Source organism: Solanum verrucosum, unplaced genomic scaffold (assembly GCF_900185275.1).
Source record: "Solanum verrucosum unplaced genomic scaffold, falcon-dt-bn FXZP01000009.1, whole genome shotgun sequence".
Lineage (NCBI taxonomy): Eukaryota > Viridiplantae > Streptophyta > Magnoliopsida > Solanales > Solanaceae > Solanum > Solanum verrucosum.
In genome coordinates, this window is record NW_026020231.1 from 1,723,182 (window position 1) to 1,737,276 (window position 14,095).

At 33.4% G+C, this 14,095-nt stretch overlaps 1 protein-coding gene across 1 annotated transcript; it reads right to left on the reverse strand.

Annotated features, from left to right (window-relative positions):
* Positions 1 to 574: 574 nt before the first annotated feature.
* LOC125832392 (uncharacterized) lies at positions 575 to 9,737 on the reverse strand. Its single transcript, XM_049511536.1, has 19 exons — positions 9,644 to 9,737; positions 9,439 to 9,523; positions 9,131 to 9,235; positions 7,448 to 7,530; positions 7,200 to 7,284; positions 7,024 to 7,110; positions 6,550 to 6,611; positions 6,217 to 6,398; positions 6,042 to 6,102; positions 5,506 to 5,683; positions 4,271 to 4,309; positions 4,122 to 4,183; positions 3,969 to 4,005; positions 3,403 to 3,452; positions 2,764 to 2,833; positions 2,253 to 2,325; positions 1,659 to 1,735; positions 1,505 to 1,573; positions 575 to 966 (listed from the first exon to the last, which is right to left on the reverse strand). Exons 3-19 carry the CDS (start codon positions 9,167 to 9,169, stop codon positions 907 to 909), a joined length of 1,314 nt encoding a protein of 437 aa, XP_049367493.1. The 5' UTR covers positions 9,170 to 9,235; positions 9,439 to 9,523; positions 9,644 to 9,737; the 3' UTR covers positions 575 to 906.
* Positions 9,738 to 14,095: the final 4,358 nt, after the last annotated feature.

A 14,095-nucleotide genomic window follows, 5' to 3' on the forward strand; every position in this document is an offset into this window, starting at 1 on the left:
TATTGGTGATCTTGTAAAAGCTTCCAAACAAGCAGAACTCAAAAGGCATTGATACAGTAGTAAAGCGTCCATATTGATAATAGTCCCTTATCTTTAGGTGACAGCCTCTTGTTTTGTGAAAAGACAGTGTCGAAAATCTTAAAGCCCGTACAAGGACAGTAGGATATGGTGCAGTAACCGTTGCACTGGAGCAAGAAAACACTACATATGCTAAGGCGAAAGAGCGTTGGCTCCTGGGTCAAGCAGCCCAGGGGCCTCTTGTCATGCTTTCCAGTTGGTGTGCTGAGCTGGTTCAATAACATACCCATGGTGTGGGGTCTAGAGGAGGTGGTGTCACAATCCTACCCCTACCTTATGAAGGTAGAGAGACTATTTTCAATAAACCCTCAACTCAAGTAAAGCATAATTAAGGATGCGCTAAACTGGTTCATCCAACCAAATTTTTATCACTACAGCTATCAGATAGAAACAAGGTATGAATTTGGTGAAGGAAGCAAATATAATATGAACTGTAATTGCTATACAAACACAAAGGTCCATTCTACTCGAGATACTGTGGCTACAAAATTCGTCGTTTTGGTTTAACTGTATGTATTCCTGGGTAGACCCACCCACTGTTTACAACAAAAGAACAGCCTAGTTAAATAACAGTGCAGGCTTTTACAATAGAGAAAAAGTTGAATTCAACAATAAATCTCTATCAAGGAGAAAAATTGGGTTGAGGATCCACCAGTACTGGATATGTGAAAGTTAAAAAATATTGAAATCAAAATGAGCTTTACAGAAAAACCAATAATGATAATAATACAAACAATGGAACTAATTACAGATTGACCATAAATTATAGCAGTTGGCAGCCTTCTCCTGCTGTCATGTAAAAGGAACTAATTACATGTTCAATAAATATTATTGCAGCCGGCAACCTTGTTCTTCTTGTTTCATGTATAGCAGACCTCTCCTTATCCTCTGCGGAATAAATTAAGCACAATCAACAGATGATAAAAGCGACTAATCAAGAAAGAATCAGAGAAAAAAGGAGAACATTCTGCTTGTAACAGTTCCTCGAGTTGTTTATGGATATCAGTGCCTAGGAAACATGACTTTTGACAGGCGGATCCAAGATTTCAATTTGATGGTCTCGACTAATAATGTTCTTAAGCACCAAACTCATTGTACTTATATAATTCTGGGATTAGATCTAATATTTATTGACTGTTTTTTGTAGATTTTCACATTAAAATCTCTACTCTGCGTCCAAAATACTGGGTTCGGATGAACTCAGTGCTGAAGCACTAGATCCACCCCATCTTTTGACTATATCTACATGTATGTCTCTAATCCTTCTTGACCTATGTCAGAATAAGGCAATTTGCTTTAGTAACTGCCCTTTACCCTAGTGCTCATGACATGCTACACCAACATCCATCGTGTAGCAAAACCTTGTTTACTAAGAAAGAAGCTCAAGAAAAAAGATAGTTCAAATGAAGTGTTAAAGAACAAATACCTCAGGTGTATCTCTTATCTGAAGCAGGTCTAATTTCTCTGTTGGTCTACGACTGGTCAGAGTGTTAAGCTGCATTTATTTAGGCACCAGAATATAAAAAACTAATTCATGTCTACTACTTGTTTTTAACTTGAAAATGGATTCAAGTGTGTACCCAAAAACTTAAGTGCTCAGGATCCTGTGGTGATGGCATCAATCCTTCAGCTTTGAAGAGTTCTGCACGTCTACGATCTGTAGGTAAAGTCTAGGTTATGATGTTTGTACTGAAAGGATATTAAGCAAAAAGAATAACTATGCTGTTCTATAACACACAAAACAAAAACAATAAGCTCAGCTCTCTGCCTAAAACCTTCCAAATATAGTTTAGTTTGATAGGGACGACAAGTTTTCCGGGTCATGATCACCACTTGGATTGATTGATAAAGCAATCCTTTTTTTTTATAAGGAAAAATTAGTGCTGGCCACGAGGTTCGAACCCGCATTGCTTTGATAAAGCAATCTTTTAATTCAGAAGGATTCATAGATAACACACCATTTGAAGTGTTGTAGCATGTACATCAAGCATGCCAATAATCTAACACCTATATATGCAAGTGGTACATCTACTTTCAAAACCTATCTATGAAAGTGTTGTAGCTATGTATTAAAGGATCAAAAAGACATCAAATTTCATCCTACAAATGGACCTACTATAATCATTTGCCACAAGATAGAGACAAGAAAGGAAAAACCTTACTAATGACTTTACCTCCTGCTACTTGTTGTGCGTTCCTCAACCATTGTTGAGCAAATGCCGCCGCCTTATTTGCCGTCTCCAGTAACTATCAGTAATTGACAAATTACAGTTCAACATATATAAAGCAAGAGTTTGAAAGCATTAAGCACTTGACAATGAATTAGTATACAAGCACTACATATACACAAATTTGCACACAGTATATATCAGTAAGCATTTGAGAAAGAAAAATGAGCTTTCGATCATAATTCAAATTGAAAAAGCATGAATTACATGGTCATCAGTAAGAGAAAACGGAAAAAATTACTCATATGAAGTATAAGGCAGTCAGTAATAGTTAGATTCAGAGGAATCCCAGGAAATACAGTTTACCCCAAAAATCCTCGAACAGAGGCACAAGTTTCAAGAAACAAGAATCTTTCTTTTAGGAGGTGAATAAGAAAAGATTAATATAACACAAAAATAAGGATCATAAATAAAATGGATTGACAAATATCTATCAGAGGATTGCTGTACAGCTTACTTCATGCCTCTCTCTTGTTCCTTCGGCTAGGCATATATCATGTATCCATTCAACCTCAGCAACACGATACCTTCATAATAATGGCCAAGGGGAAAAATAATAATAAGCAAGCTTAAAGAAGCATAAAGTAGCAGAATAATAGAAATTTTATAGCATTGGTGTTGTGCTTAATATTTTGGGATAGCATATTGGATCCAATCTCCTTACTTAACGCAAAGCAACCAACAGACCAACCCAGAGACTTCTAACACCCCCACCCATTGTAGAATTTCAAATCTTTGGCCTCTTTTATAAGAAAGTTGTTTGGAAATTTACTTTTGAGAAAGAAATTAAACAGAACAACATTTTCTTCAATCTGTTTTTGTATGAAAGGAAAAGGAAAGTTCGAAACAAGAAGAAACCAATTCCTTCAAGTTTCCTACCCTTGTTACAAAGAAACTTTTTTTTTGTGAGCTTTTTGAACTGCTTTCCTACAAAACTCCTGCTTGTATAATGAACAGAAAAGGTCAGAAGTTACTTTCTGCATTTTCATTTGGCAACCATATGGTACGTGAAGCTATGTTTCTGTGCCCTTCTTACTTCTTAAACTTAATTACCAATTTTCATCTCTACCAATAAGGAGTTAGATATTGAACTAACCCATCTTGATCCCAATGTCGTACGATGCGGCATCTACGTCGACTTTCAACCTGCATAAGTTTGTGCTTAATCAGATACAAGTTAAAGAACTTTGAAGATTTTTGACGAGATAAATAAAATCTTCAGCAGACACTTGTCTTTATTATGGTGGGACATCTAGACATGACACCGCCTCTGGTGAAAATAATAGTCTTTTGAATTCGTCCTCAAAAGAAAACAACCAAAACCAAGGTTCATCTAGCAAAGATTCAACCAAAACCAAGGTTCATCTAGCAAAGATATTGAATTCTAAACTTGCTGAAGTGAGAAATGGTCAAAGTGTTCAAGAAGAACATTTTCAGTTTAAACAAACCGTCAGGTGCACCAAGGATATTTTACATGGATGCAATATTATACATGCTAGCGTATGGTGAAGAACCTCGACTATTTTACATTTAAAAGTCATCACATAGCAGTTTAGACCCTTGTGTTAATGAACTCATAAGTAGTAAATAAGCACCATGCTAACATGAAGGCTCATGGTACAAAAACAAAAGCATCTAATGGGACAAAAAGCTGATATTCACCTCCAGAAAGAAACGCCCATCTGGAAGTGGCTCACATCTACACAAAGAGATGAAGGTTATCAACTTCTATAAACAAGAATAAAATGATGGAATCGATAGAAGAATAAACATAAAAGATATCCCGAAAATCTGAACAGGTCGCAGAACACCTACTCTATAATCTCCACTTCACAAGCATAATCAGCTACCGAACCTGTCGTAGAATCATGAACAGCCTGCATGATTAGCAGTGAAGCCTCAGCCAAAAGTGAAGGCAGCAAAACCAAGCATAATAACTGGGGGGAAATCAAAGGAAAACCTACCATTCCCATTCGGCGATTTCCTTCCATTATCCTCCTGATCTGTTTCAACAACAAAATTTGTCAGCTTTTACAAGACAAGTATGCATGTGAGATCTATGAAATTCCATCTTAACTATGCATGATTGAAAGGCTTGTTTGCAATCTAGGGATAGCAAGAGAAAACTAAAATACGAGAGAAAAAAAGGAGGGACAAGTATTATAATGCTTTTCATTTATTTTGTTTGAGCTGGACAGCCAGAAAGAAATATATACTTTCCACATTCCTATTCTATGCCCAGGGAACAATTGCAAAAAACTCTCTATTTTATGTTGTTTCCTTATATTTATACAATCAAACAAGAAGAAGAAGATTCTCAATACTTTATTCCCTCTCTTTTGCTTCTAAATATATTGTTCATTAGCTAAAGCTAACAATAGTTGAGGCCTGCTCACTGGTTAGTCCGATGGATTACTTGCAGGAGCCATCTTGCAGAGATGCTCTAGATGTCCTTTCAGAATTGCACAAATTAGCAAAAGAGAATCACAATTGCCAGATCTGGTCCTCCTCAATCAAGTATACATTCTTGTATCATGTCTTCGAAAATCTTAGACAAAAAATAATCAATATCTAAAAAATCCCCATTTCAAATTCTGCCACTTCCTGGGCACTCTTACATAATGTCCAGATCTGACAGAAGACTTTAAAATTTTCTTAGAGATTGTCTGAACAGACTCTGAAGTATACATATAAGTGGGACATTTAGAGAATCCCTAATTTCAGAGGATGTCTAACAAATAAACTGAGTAGTGAACTGATACAGGTCTAAATGTGTGCAGGCTGGATATATTGGATTTGTAAAGTAGATCCCAGTTTTACTTTGGGCCCGAAGTGCAGTCGTTGTAACTGTTGCTTTTTATTTTTATTTTTTAGACTTAAATAAAATAAGATAATAGTACCTCTTTTAATAATGGTACCAATACTTCTACTAGTGGTGATAAGCTTCAATCATCTAAACACTTCTTACCTCATAATTTTTTTATGTCAAAGTAGCACCAAAAGTTTTATTGAAACCTTTTCTTACATCTGGTAAACTAAGACGCAATGAAAGGGACCATAGATAATAGAATTCTATAAAAATCATGATCATCAAGATATAGAAATAGAACAATGATGGTTCATCTAGGTCCCATGCCGAAAAAGGTAAAACTGCATTCTACACTAATAGTCAAGAAAATAATAGTTAGGTAGCACTCACCATAAGTCTGTAACGAGGTTCAAAAATGTTGAGTGCGAGCTTCTCGCATGGTAGAATAACGTCCATGACGAAAAGAGGCAGCAAGTCAACACCGGGGTTTATCAAACTGTCATTCTCAGCCTTCCTTTCAGCATATTCCTCAGGAAAAGTTTTTTCTATTATGTTTTTCAACGTTACACTGAAAACATGCAAATAAGAATGACGTGTATTAGCCACACAAGACAAATATAGATAATGAAATTTTAGCCACATGGGACAAAATGAGTTCAATCAAATCATTAATATTAGTGAAGAGTCATCAAGGTATGTAAAGGTACAGACACAATATGCTTTCTATTCCTTTTGCAGGAAGAATTGTGGTCTAGAAAATCAATTTATTTACACAGAATTACAAGAGAGGAAGCAATAAAGCATGTGACTGGATGCTACTAGGGATCATTTACTATCCTAAAAAAGAACAGAAAAATAGAGAAACCACAGTCTCAGCAGTAAGTGTAAAACAAGTACAATGGAAGGATGAACCATAAGCAACCTACCTGATTGCACACGTTCTGGGACTAATGAAAAGAACTGTTCGGCACAATGGACATTTGTTATCTACAAAATGTTCATCCAAAGGGTAAGGAAGAAGAGTAAGAAGAAGAGAAGATGATTATAATTCAATATGTAAAAAAAGTTGGGATAGATAGGACATGCAAATCTAAAACTTACATCGGTCCATTGACTGGAAAAGGCATGCACGGCAAAAAGAATGTCCACATGGAGTTGTTATAGGTTCATATAATAGCTTTAAGCACAGGGTACAGTCAAATTCATCACTGCGATGTGGTCTCCCGTGGCTTCTCCTTCCAAGTGTAGTTTTGATCGATTTCTCCAAATTTAGAAGGGGATTGCTACAGTCCAGAAGAAACAACAATTAAAAACTCACCACATAATCAAACTTTACCACAATGCTTCTGGAAAATACACATTATGCTTCTTTTGAACAGCTACTGACATGAAAAAGCATGTCATAGTTATGATTATCACCATAATTTTCATTACCTTAGAGGATTCATTTGAAGTCCTGAACGGATTATCTCTTGGGCGAGCTCATATTTTTCTAACTGCCAATTCAAGAAATATGAGATGAGTGTCCAAGAAGATTATCAACCCATCAAATGTTTAAGAAGAGATTGGAAGTATAGCAATCTCCTTCACTATATTCAAACAGTTACAAACTGACAACAAGCAGAATAAATAAAGAAATAAGGATTTGATGAGATAACAGAAGACCATTGAGTGAATTAGACAGTTGAAGTATCTGCAACTGCAACTCTCATGATAGAACAATGTATACGAGGGGGTCCCAACACACAAGGAAAACTCCAATTTAGTTATTTAACCCACCCTCAAAGTATAGAGAATTTAGAGAACAACAAAAAGGGAAATAGAAAACAAGGCAATTTTCCAAAACCGACACATGTTTCACCATGTGGTTTCCAAAGCTAATGATGCATGAGACAATAATTTCCTTACCAAAATGAGTGAGTTTGCCTTCAGAATATATGATGTAACTGAATTGTTCTGCAGCTGCATCACCTTCTCAGCATCCTTTAGTGCAAGCTGATATTGAAGTAAACCAATTTAAATTTGCTGCAAAACCCTCTGTTGAGAAGGTTGAAATCATAGACAATAAAAAAAAGCAGACAGACCCCAGCATATATTGTAGGATCCAACCCACTCAATGGCCTGAATTCTGAATCTGATGCAGATCTACTTTTCAGAAACTGGCTATACCTGGAAGTTCATTCATAAAAAAATAAGTTCAGCTATTTGTAAAATGATGAGCAGTCAAATAGAAAACATTAAGTAAAGATGGCAAGGTAAACAGAGATGAATCAAAATCAGAGCAAAGCAGTCAATATGCATCAGAAATACCAGGCATAAAAATAAGCTTTACCTGAGGTATGAAGCACATCTGTTGCTAAGAATAAAAGGATCATCCGGCTTAATGTTGCTAGCCCTTGTGTAACGATTGATAGCCTGGCCAAGGAAACAGGCATTGAGAAAACAAGAAGATAAATGCAACCATACAAGACCTTTATGAGATCAAATATAATACAGTGGAAGTTCAAATCATCCTTGCTGAAGGAGCTAGTTTTCGAGTTAACTGACAACACTAAAGAAAAAGTTGATCACTAGACTAGGCACGGGTATGCTTGTCAAAACAACATCTAGAACATCACTCTAAACCAGAGCCCCTCAAGCATCGTCAATTACTATGTCATGTAGTTATAGCTGGATACTGGACCACATGCACTTGATTTTACATCGTCTCAAGATTTTCTCCAAATCTATAGATTATTGAACTGCCCGAGAAACATCACCTCTTACGAAACGAGTATAAAACAATAGACCTAGTCCATTCTTCATCAACCATGAGAAACAGAGAGCTCATAAACATTTTGGTTTTAAATCTTGTGTATCTTTCTGATTCCTAAGATTAAACCTATGCTTGCTCATGAAGTAAATATTTCAAGTTATATAATACAGTAGGTTATCGTACCTCTTAAAAGAATACAAAAAACAATGAGAGAACCAAGGGTGTATTATGGTATGGAGAAAAATATTTTCCGTGATCAATCATTTCCAGTATTTAGTTACCAATAGATGTGTCCCCGTAAATTATGGGTGGAGGTCATTTTCCTTTCCAAATAGCACTGATACATACTCTATTTCTCACTTGCTTAGAAGAACACATAACATTTTTAAAACTAAAAAATGTTTACGTGTTCTTTTAAGCAAGTGATCTTTTAAGAACATGTAAATATTATTTTCAATTTTTAATACTTATCACCAATATTACTGTTCTCAAACCCTATCATCTGCCTTGTAGAATTACCACATGCCACCTAATTATACCCAGACAACCGCATGCCACCTAATTATACCCAGACAATCGCTAGAAAATGATCCATAAGACAATTACTCACATTTTTCATGGAAAACATTTTCCTTAGTTTGAAACCACCCTTGTGGGGTATGAAAAGCAGAAAACTCGCCCCACTAACTTGCAGAATCACTAGCTAATGGATATTCGGCATAAAGAAGTTTACCGTGTTTCCGTGTATTTTTTGGCAATAGAAGCTAGATTCATGATATCAGTACCAACATAGAAAAGAAACTGAAAGATGAATATAGTGGTTTCATATATACGTGATCAATTCCATTTAAGGTTAGCCCCGGAAACAAAGTCATGTTTATGGGATATTTCATATATACGTGATCAATTCCATTTAAGGTTAGCCCCGGAAACAAAGTCATGTTTATGGGATTCTCCAATTGCAGTCTTTGACACAGAATCAAATTAATAGATCCACTTCTTCTTCACTCCACTCCACTTGAAAAAGGCAGACCCAATAAACCATTCCCCCTTCTATTTTCCAATTATATGGATATCTTACACGAATGAAAATCTTTCCGAAAACCAGCCAAGTCAAAGACAGTTAAATTGCAAAACGCTTCCTTTTTGGTTCTAAATCTTCAGTTCTCAAAAATTTTGAATAAGCACCACTGCCTCAAGAATAATTTAACCAAGCATCAAAGGCACAACATTAATAACTAAGAAAATTGGGTTTATTACCTCGTCCCATCTGTTCTCACGATATGCTTTGTTACCCATCTCCACAGTCTCACGTAGATGATTGTACCTGTCCCACGATATAGATGGCGTCTCTCCTGAATTCGCCTGCATTCCATCAGAAAATTTTCAGAATCTAAGAAACCCCATTAAAAAAAAAACAAGAACAGAATCTAAGATACCCCATTAATGAAGACAGTCCAAGAACAGAATCTAAGAGACCCCCATTAAAGAACACGGAATCTAAGAGACCCCATTAAAGAAGACAACCCAAGAACAGTGGAGTTGTAATTAATATAGAAAAAACTAACCCATGGAAAATCTTGAACATCATCAATGCCTTCAAGATTAAACCCCAGAAGAAGAAGCCTCGCCGGACATTGCAAGGAGAGAGAGCTGTAAACAAGAAGTAGTAGAAGAGGGGTTTAACAAAATTTATGATTAGCGGCGTCGTTTAAAAGCAAAAAGAAGAGGAGTTAAAGTATCGTGTTCTTCCAAGAATCCTTCATTACATACATGGACTGTATTCGTTTACGTGGTCCTTCTCTCTCTATACTCTGCACTGCAGATCCTCTCTCTAGAAAGTAGAAAGTTTTCAATCCATAACTTTGGAATTATTGCGAGAGCTTTCGTTCTCAAGAATAAATGCCCTTAAATTTTCACTTTGGGATAAAAGGATTCACTTATAAAGTCTTCCTTACATATTTATAGCCCACAATTGCACCATACGATGAAGTGGGGAAAATTTTATTATGTGGTAATTAGTGTGCTACGATTCTATATTAAAAACTTTAGTTCGATAATTTTGACTTTTGGTAAAAAAATAAATATATTATATGATATTGTGATAATTTTGTTTGACTTCGATTTTACACATACTACATAATTATGACTGCTGATTTTTTAAGAAATATGTCAATTACATTATACTAACATCTTAATTCTTATATATATAGAAGAAATATCCAACAAAAAATAAAATACAAGCAATGTCATTGGTTAATAAATTACAAAAAGAACACTTCAACTAATCTAACTATCAATTGTTTACTATTATTATATACATTTGCTATACGTATAACTATATACTTTGATACATATTCACTATTTTGATATTTGTTTTATAAATATCAAATATCAAACAAATTGAATTTTATACTGAATATTATAGTATATTGTGATATCAAAAATTTAGTTTCGATACATCTTTCGACTTACCATGCTCGTCTCTAACTCACACAATTACAATTTGTCTCCCAATTTAGTCGATCCAAAAAATATTAAAACTCACTAAATTATGAGACAAAAAAAACCTCACGTAATTAAATATTAATTCACACTTGTTTGTGTAATAAAAGACAAATAAAGTACTCTTAACTTAATTAATTCAAAACAAAGTGTTGGTATAATACGTCACAAATATAATAAATTACAGTTAAAAATAAAATGACAAAAATGAATAAATAATCATTTAGGCTGAGGTGTGGATATTTTACTCTCTTTAATGAGATTCAAGTTCACTGCGGTATATAATTTACACCGATCCAGCAATAATACTCTTGACTTGTACTTTTCGGGATACAACAGCTCAACAACGCTGTACAACTCAAGGAACTCTGAATTAGTTGAAGAATCCAAAGCTCCACAAAAAAAAAACATCTTCCCTCAACATATAAATATTCTCTTTTATATAGTGAATATAGTTGAAGATTTAAAATATTCGTATTTGTCTCAACTATCTCTTTATTACACTAACTCAATGTATACACAATATAATACTTCTCATATTTTCTTACACTTTTTCTCTTGTCTATCTCTTGTTATACCCAATGAAAGACCACTATTTATAGGTAAAGGGTTCTTCCTTGCAATGAAAAGGAAGATAATAGATAGTAAATTGAATAAATGAATAGCCCAAAAATTATATAAGTTACAAGAATAAAAAAAGTGAAATAATTGATGAAATGAAGTGTCAGTGGTTACAAAAGTTACTACAACTAACGACCACATTCTTCCACAATTATGAGAGTAAAGAGGCACAAATACATAATGTAACATATCATACATTTTTATTAATATTAAAATATCAAACAAACACAAAGTATGTTCTTTTCTTGTTATAAATTATAAGTTTATTAATTTGTTCATATATAAAATATAGATTATGATAAAGTGAAGTGGTTTATATAAAAATTCTCATGTAGTATGTACGCACTGACAAATACATGTAGCAACGACACGTCATTTCAGGAGCTGAAAATTGAAATTGGCCCTGAAAAGTTACTCCTTCCATTTTAATTTCATATTTTGTTAATTTGTTCATATTAAAATATAGATTATGATAATCTACGAAAAGTTCCACTTGCAAGTACATTTTTAGAGTAATTTCCCTGGATAGTCACCCATGTTTGGGAAATTATCTTGAAATATCACTTATGTTTGTTTTATGACCACAATATCACCCAACTTTACCTCTTTTCCTCAAAATATACTTACACAAAAAAAACATTATCTCTCTCCTAATAGGATGCCATGTCACATTATTCCTTTTTCATTATTAACATTTTTTTAAAAAAAATTTAGACAACCCATATTACCTAGTAAAAAAAAATTACATAGCCAAAAATTTCTACCCTAGTTCTAGGGGATTAGGCGGCAAATCCAAATATGAGCTACTCCGATTCTTCAAGAAAATATGTGGCTTCCTCCGATTTTTCAAGCGAGATAATGTTTTTATATGGGCACTAATGGGCAATGGCACCTTTTTGTTGAGTCCGGAGCCAAAAGTGCGACTTTTTTCTTTAAAAAACAAAAACGACACAAAAATTTTTTTTATCCAAAAGGGCAAAATCGCTCCTGAGCGATTTTGTTCTGACAAAAATTGACGCCGCTCCGCTAAAAGAAATAAAAATCGTTGCTATAACAACGTTTTTATATAAAAATATTAAAAGCAAAATCGCTGCTATAGCTGCGATTTTGTTTAGGAAATTTTTTAAAAAAAGTCTTGAAGTTAAATCGCTGCTATAGCAGCGATTTTGTTTAAGAAATTATTTTTTAAAAAAAATAAAAATCCTACCCTTGCAGAGAATTTAATTAAAATTAAAACTGAAGCCAGCGATTTTCATAAAAAGCTTTTTTTAAAAAACTTTTACCCTTTCAGCGATTTAAATGAAAATTAAAAAAAAAATTAAAACTGAAAATCGCTGCTTCGGCAGCGATTTTTTCTTTAAAAAACTTGTTTTTTTTTTAAAATGGCTGCCTCCGGAAATCTATGTAATTTAAAACTTGTTCTTTATGTTTTTTTTTAATTCCTTAACAAAAAATTGCTGCTATAGCAGCGATTTCACTTTTTTTTTTTTTTTTTATTTATTTATAAAAACACTACTATAGCAGCGATTTTAAAGAAATAATGATTTTTTTTTTGAGAAAATCGTTGCCAAATGCAGCTATTTTTATTTCTTTTAACGGAACGATGTCAATTTTTGTCAGAAGAAAATCGATCCGTCATAAGGGATTTTGCCCTTTTGGTTAAATTTTTTTTTGATGTGCCCTGTTTGTTTTTTGAAGGAAAATATGACCCTTTTAGCTTCGGACTCCCTTTTTGTTGATATTTTAATTCATTAGAGTAATAAGGTAACCATATTGTCAAACTACAAAGGATATAATGTTTTTAAAGAATTTTAAAAAATGTTAATAATAAAAAAGGAATTAAAAAAATGTTAATAATAAAAAATGAATAATGTGACATGGCATCCTATTAGGAGAGAGATAATATATTTTTTGTATCAAGTATATTTGAGAAAAAGAGGTAAAGTTGGGTGATATTGTGGTCCTAAAACAAATATAAGTGATACTCCTAGGTAATTTCTCAAACATGGGTGTCTATCTAGGGAAATTACTCGACATTTCTTATATATTCAACCCATTAAACGAGTGGCATTACTTCTTGCTCTTAAAAAATCAGGAGTAATTTCCCTAGATAGTCACCCATGTTTGGAAAATTACCTAGAAATATCACTTATGTTTGTTTTAGGACTATAATATCATCTAACTTTGCCTATTTTTCTCAAAATATACTTGACACAAAAAATACATTATCTCTCTTCTACTAGGATGCCATGTCACATTTTTTAATTTATTAATAGTATTTTTTAAATTATTTAAATGACAGCTTGTTTAATGTATCTATAAGAGAGCATTAATCTATTCTCTATGAAAATCTAGTTACTTCAATTTTATAGCGAAAATCTTTATCCTATGTTTCATTTAGGAGTATTTGCCGTTATATCCATACAAAAATTTAGTCTTGTTGTCGCGGAAAAAATTAAACTAGCTACTTGAAGTTGATGAAGAAACAATAAATTTAGTTGGATATTTAGAGATAAACTAGATATTAGAAACATTGATTTTTACACAAATTATAAATATCTGTTGCTTGTTCACGGTAAAAAATCAAAGGTTTCTTGTTCATGGTAAAAAAAGATTTTTACACAAACTATAAACATTTGTTCAAAGCTTAGGCAAATTTAAACAATAGAAATATCTGATTCAAAAACAAGTAATCAAAAAACCCCTAAATTTTAAGAAAATTACTCCAATATCATGCTAAGTATTCAAATTATTTCACAATTTACACTTCAAAAATAAAAGAATCAGAAGAAAACTTGAATTTTACCTCGTGGCGATTTCTTTGGTCATCAAAGGTATACAGCGGCTCAGGAGACAGTTCCTTATGCAAATTCGTTAATTTATTCCTTGAAGAACCGGAGAAACCACATATTTTCTTGAAGAATCGGAGGAGCTCATATTAGAGTTCGTTATGTAATTTTTTTTTATTGGGTATAATATATGGATCGTCTAATTTTTTTTAAAAAATTGTTAATAATAATAATAAAAAAAAAAAAGAATAATGTGACTGGGCATCCTAGTAGGAAAGAGATAATGTATTTATTGTGTCAAATATATTTT

Coding starts and splice junctions, on each gene's coding strand:
- LOC125832392 (XM_049511536.1), bottom strand. CDS start 9,169: ATGGGTAACAAAGCATATCGTGAGAACAGATGGGACGAG. Junction 7,285..7,447: donor AGATGTGCTTCATACCTCAG/GTAAAGCTTATT, acceptor ATGAACTTCCAG/GTATAGCCAGTTTCTGAAAA. Junction 1,736..2,252: donor CGCACAACAAGTAGCAGGAG/GTAAAGTCATTA, acceptor CTTTACCTACAG/ATCGTAGACGTGCAGAACTC.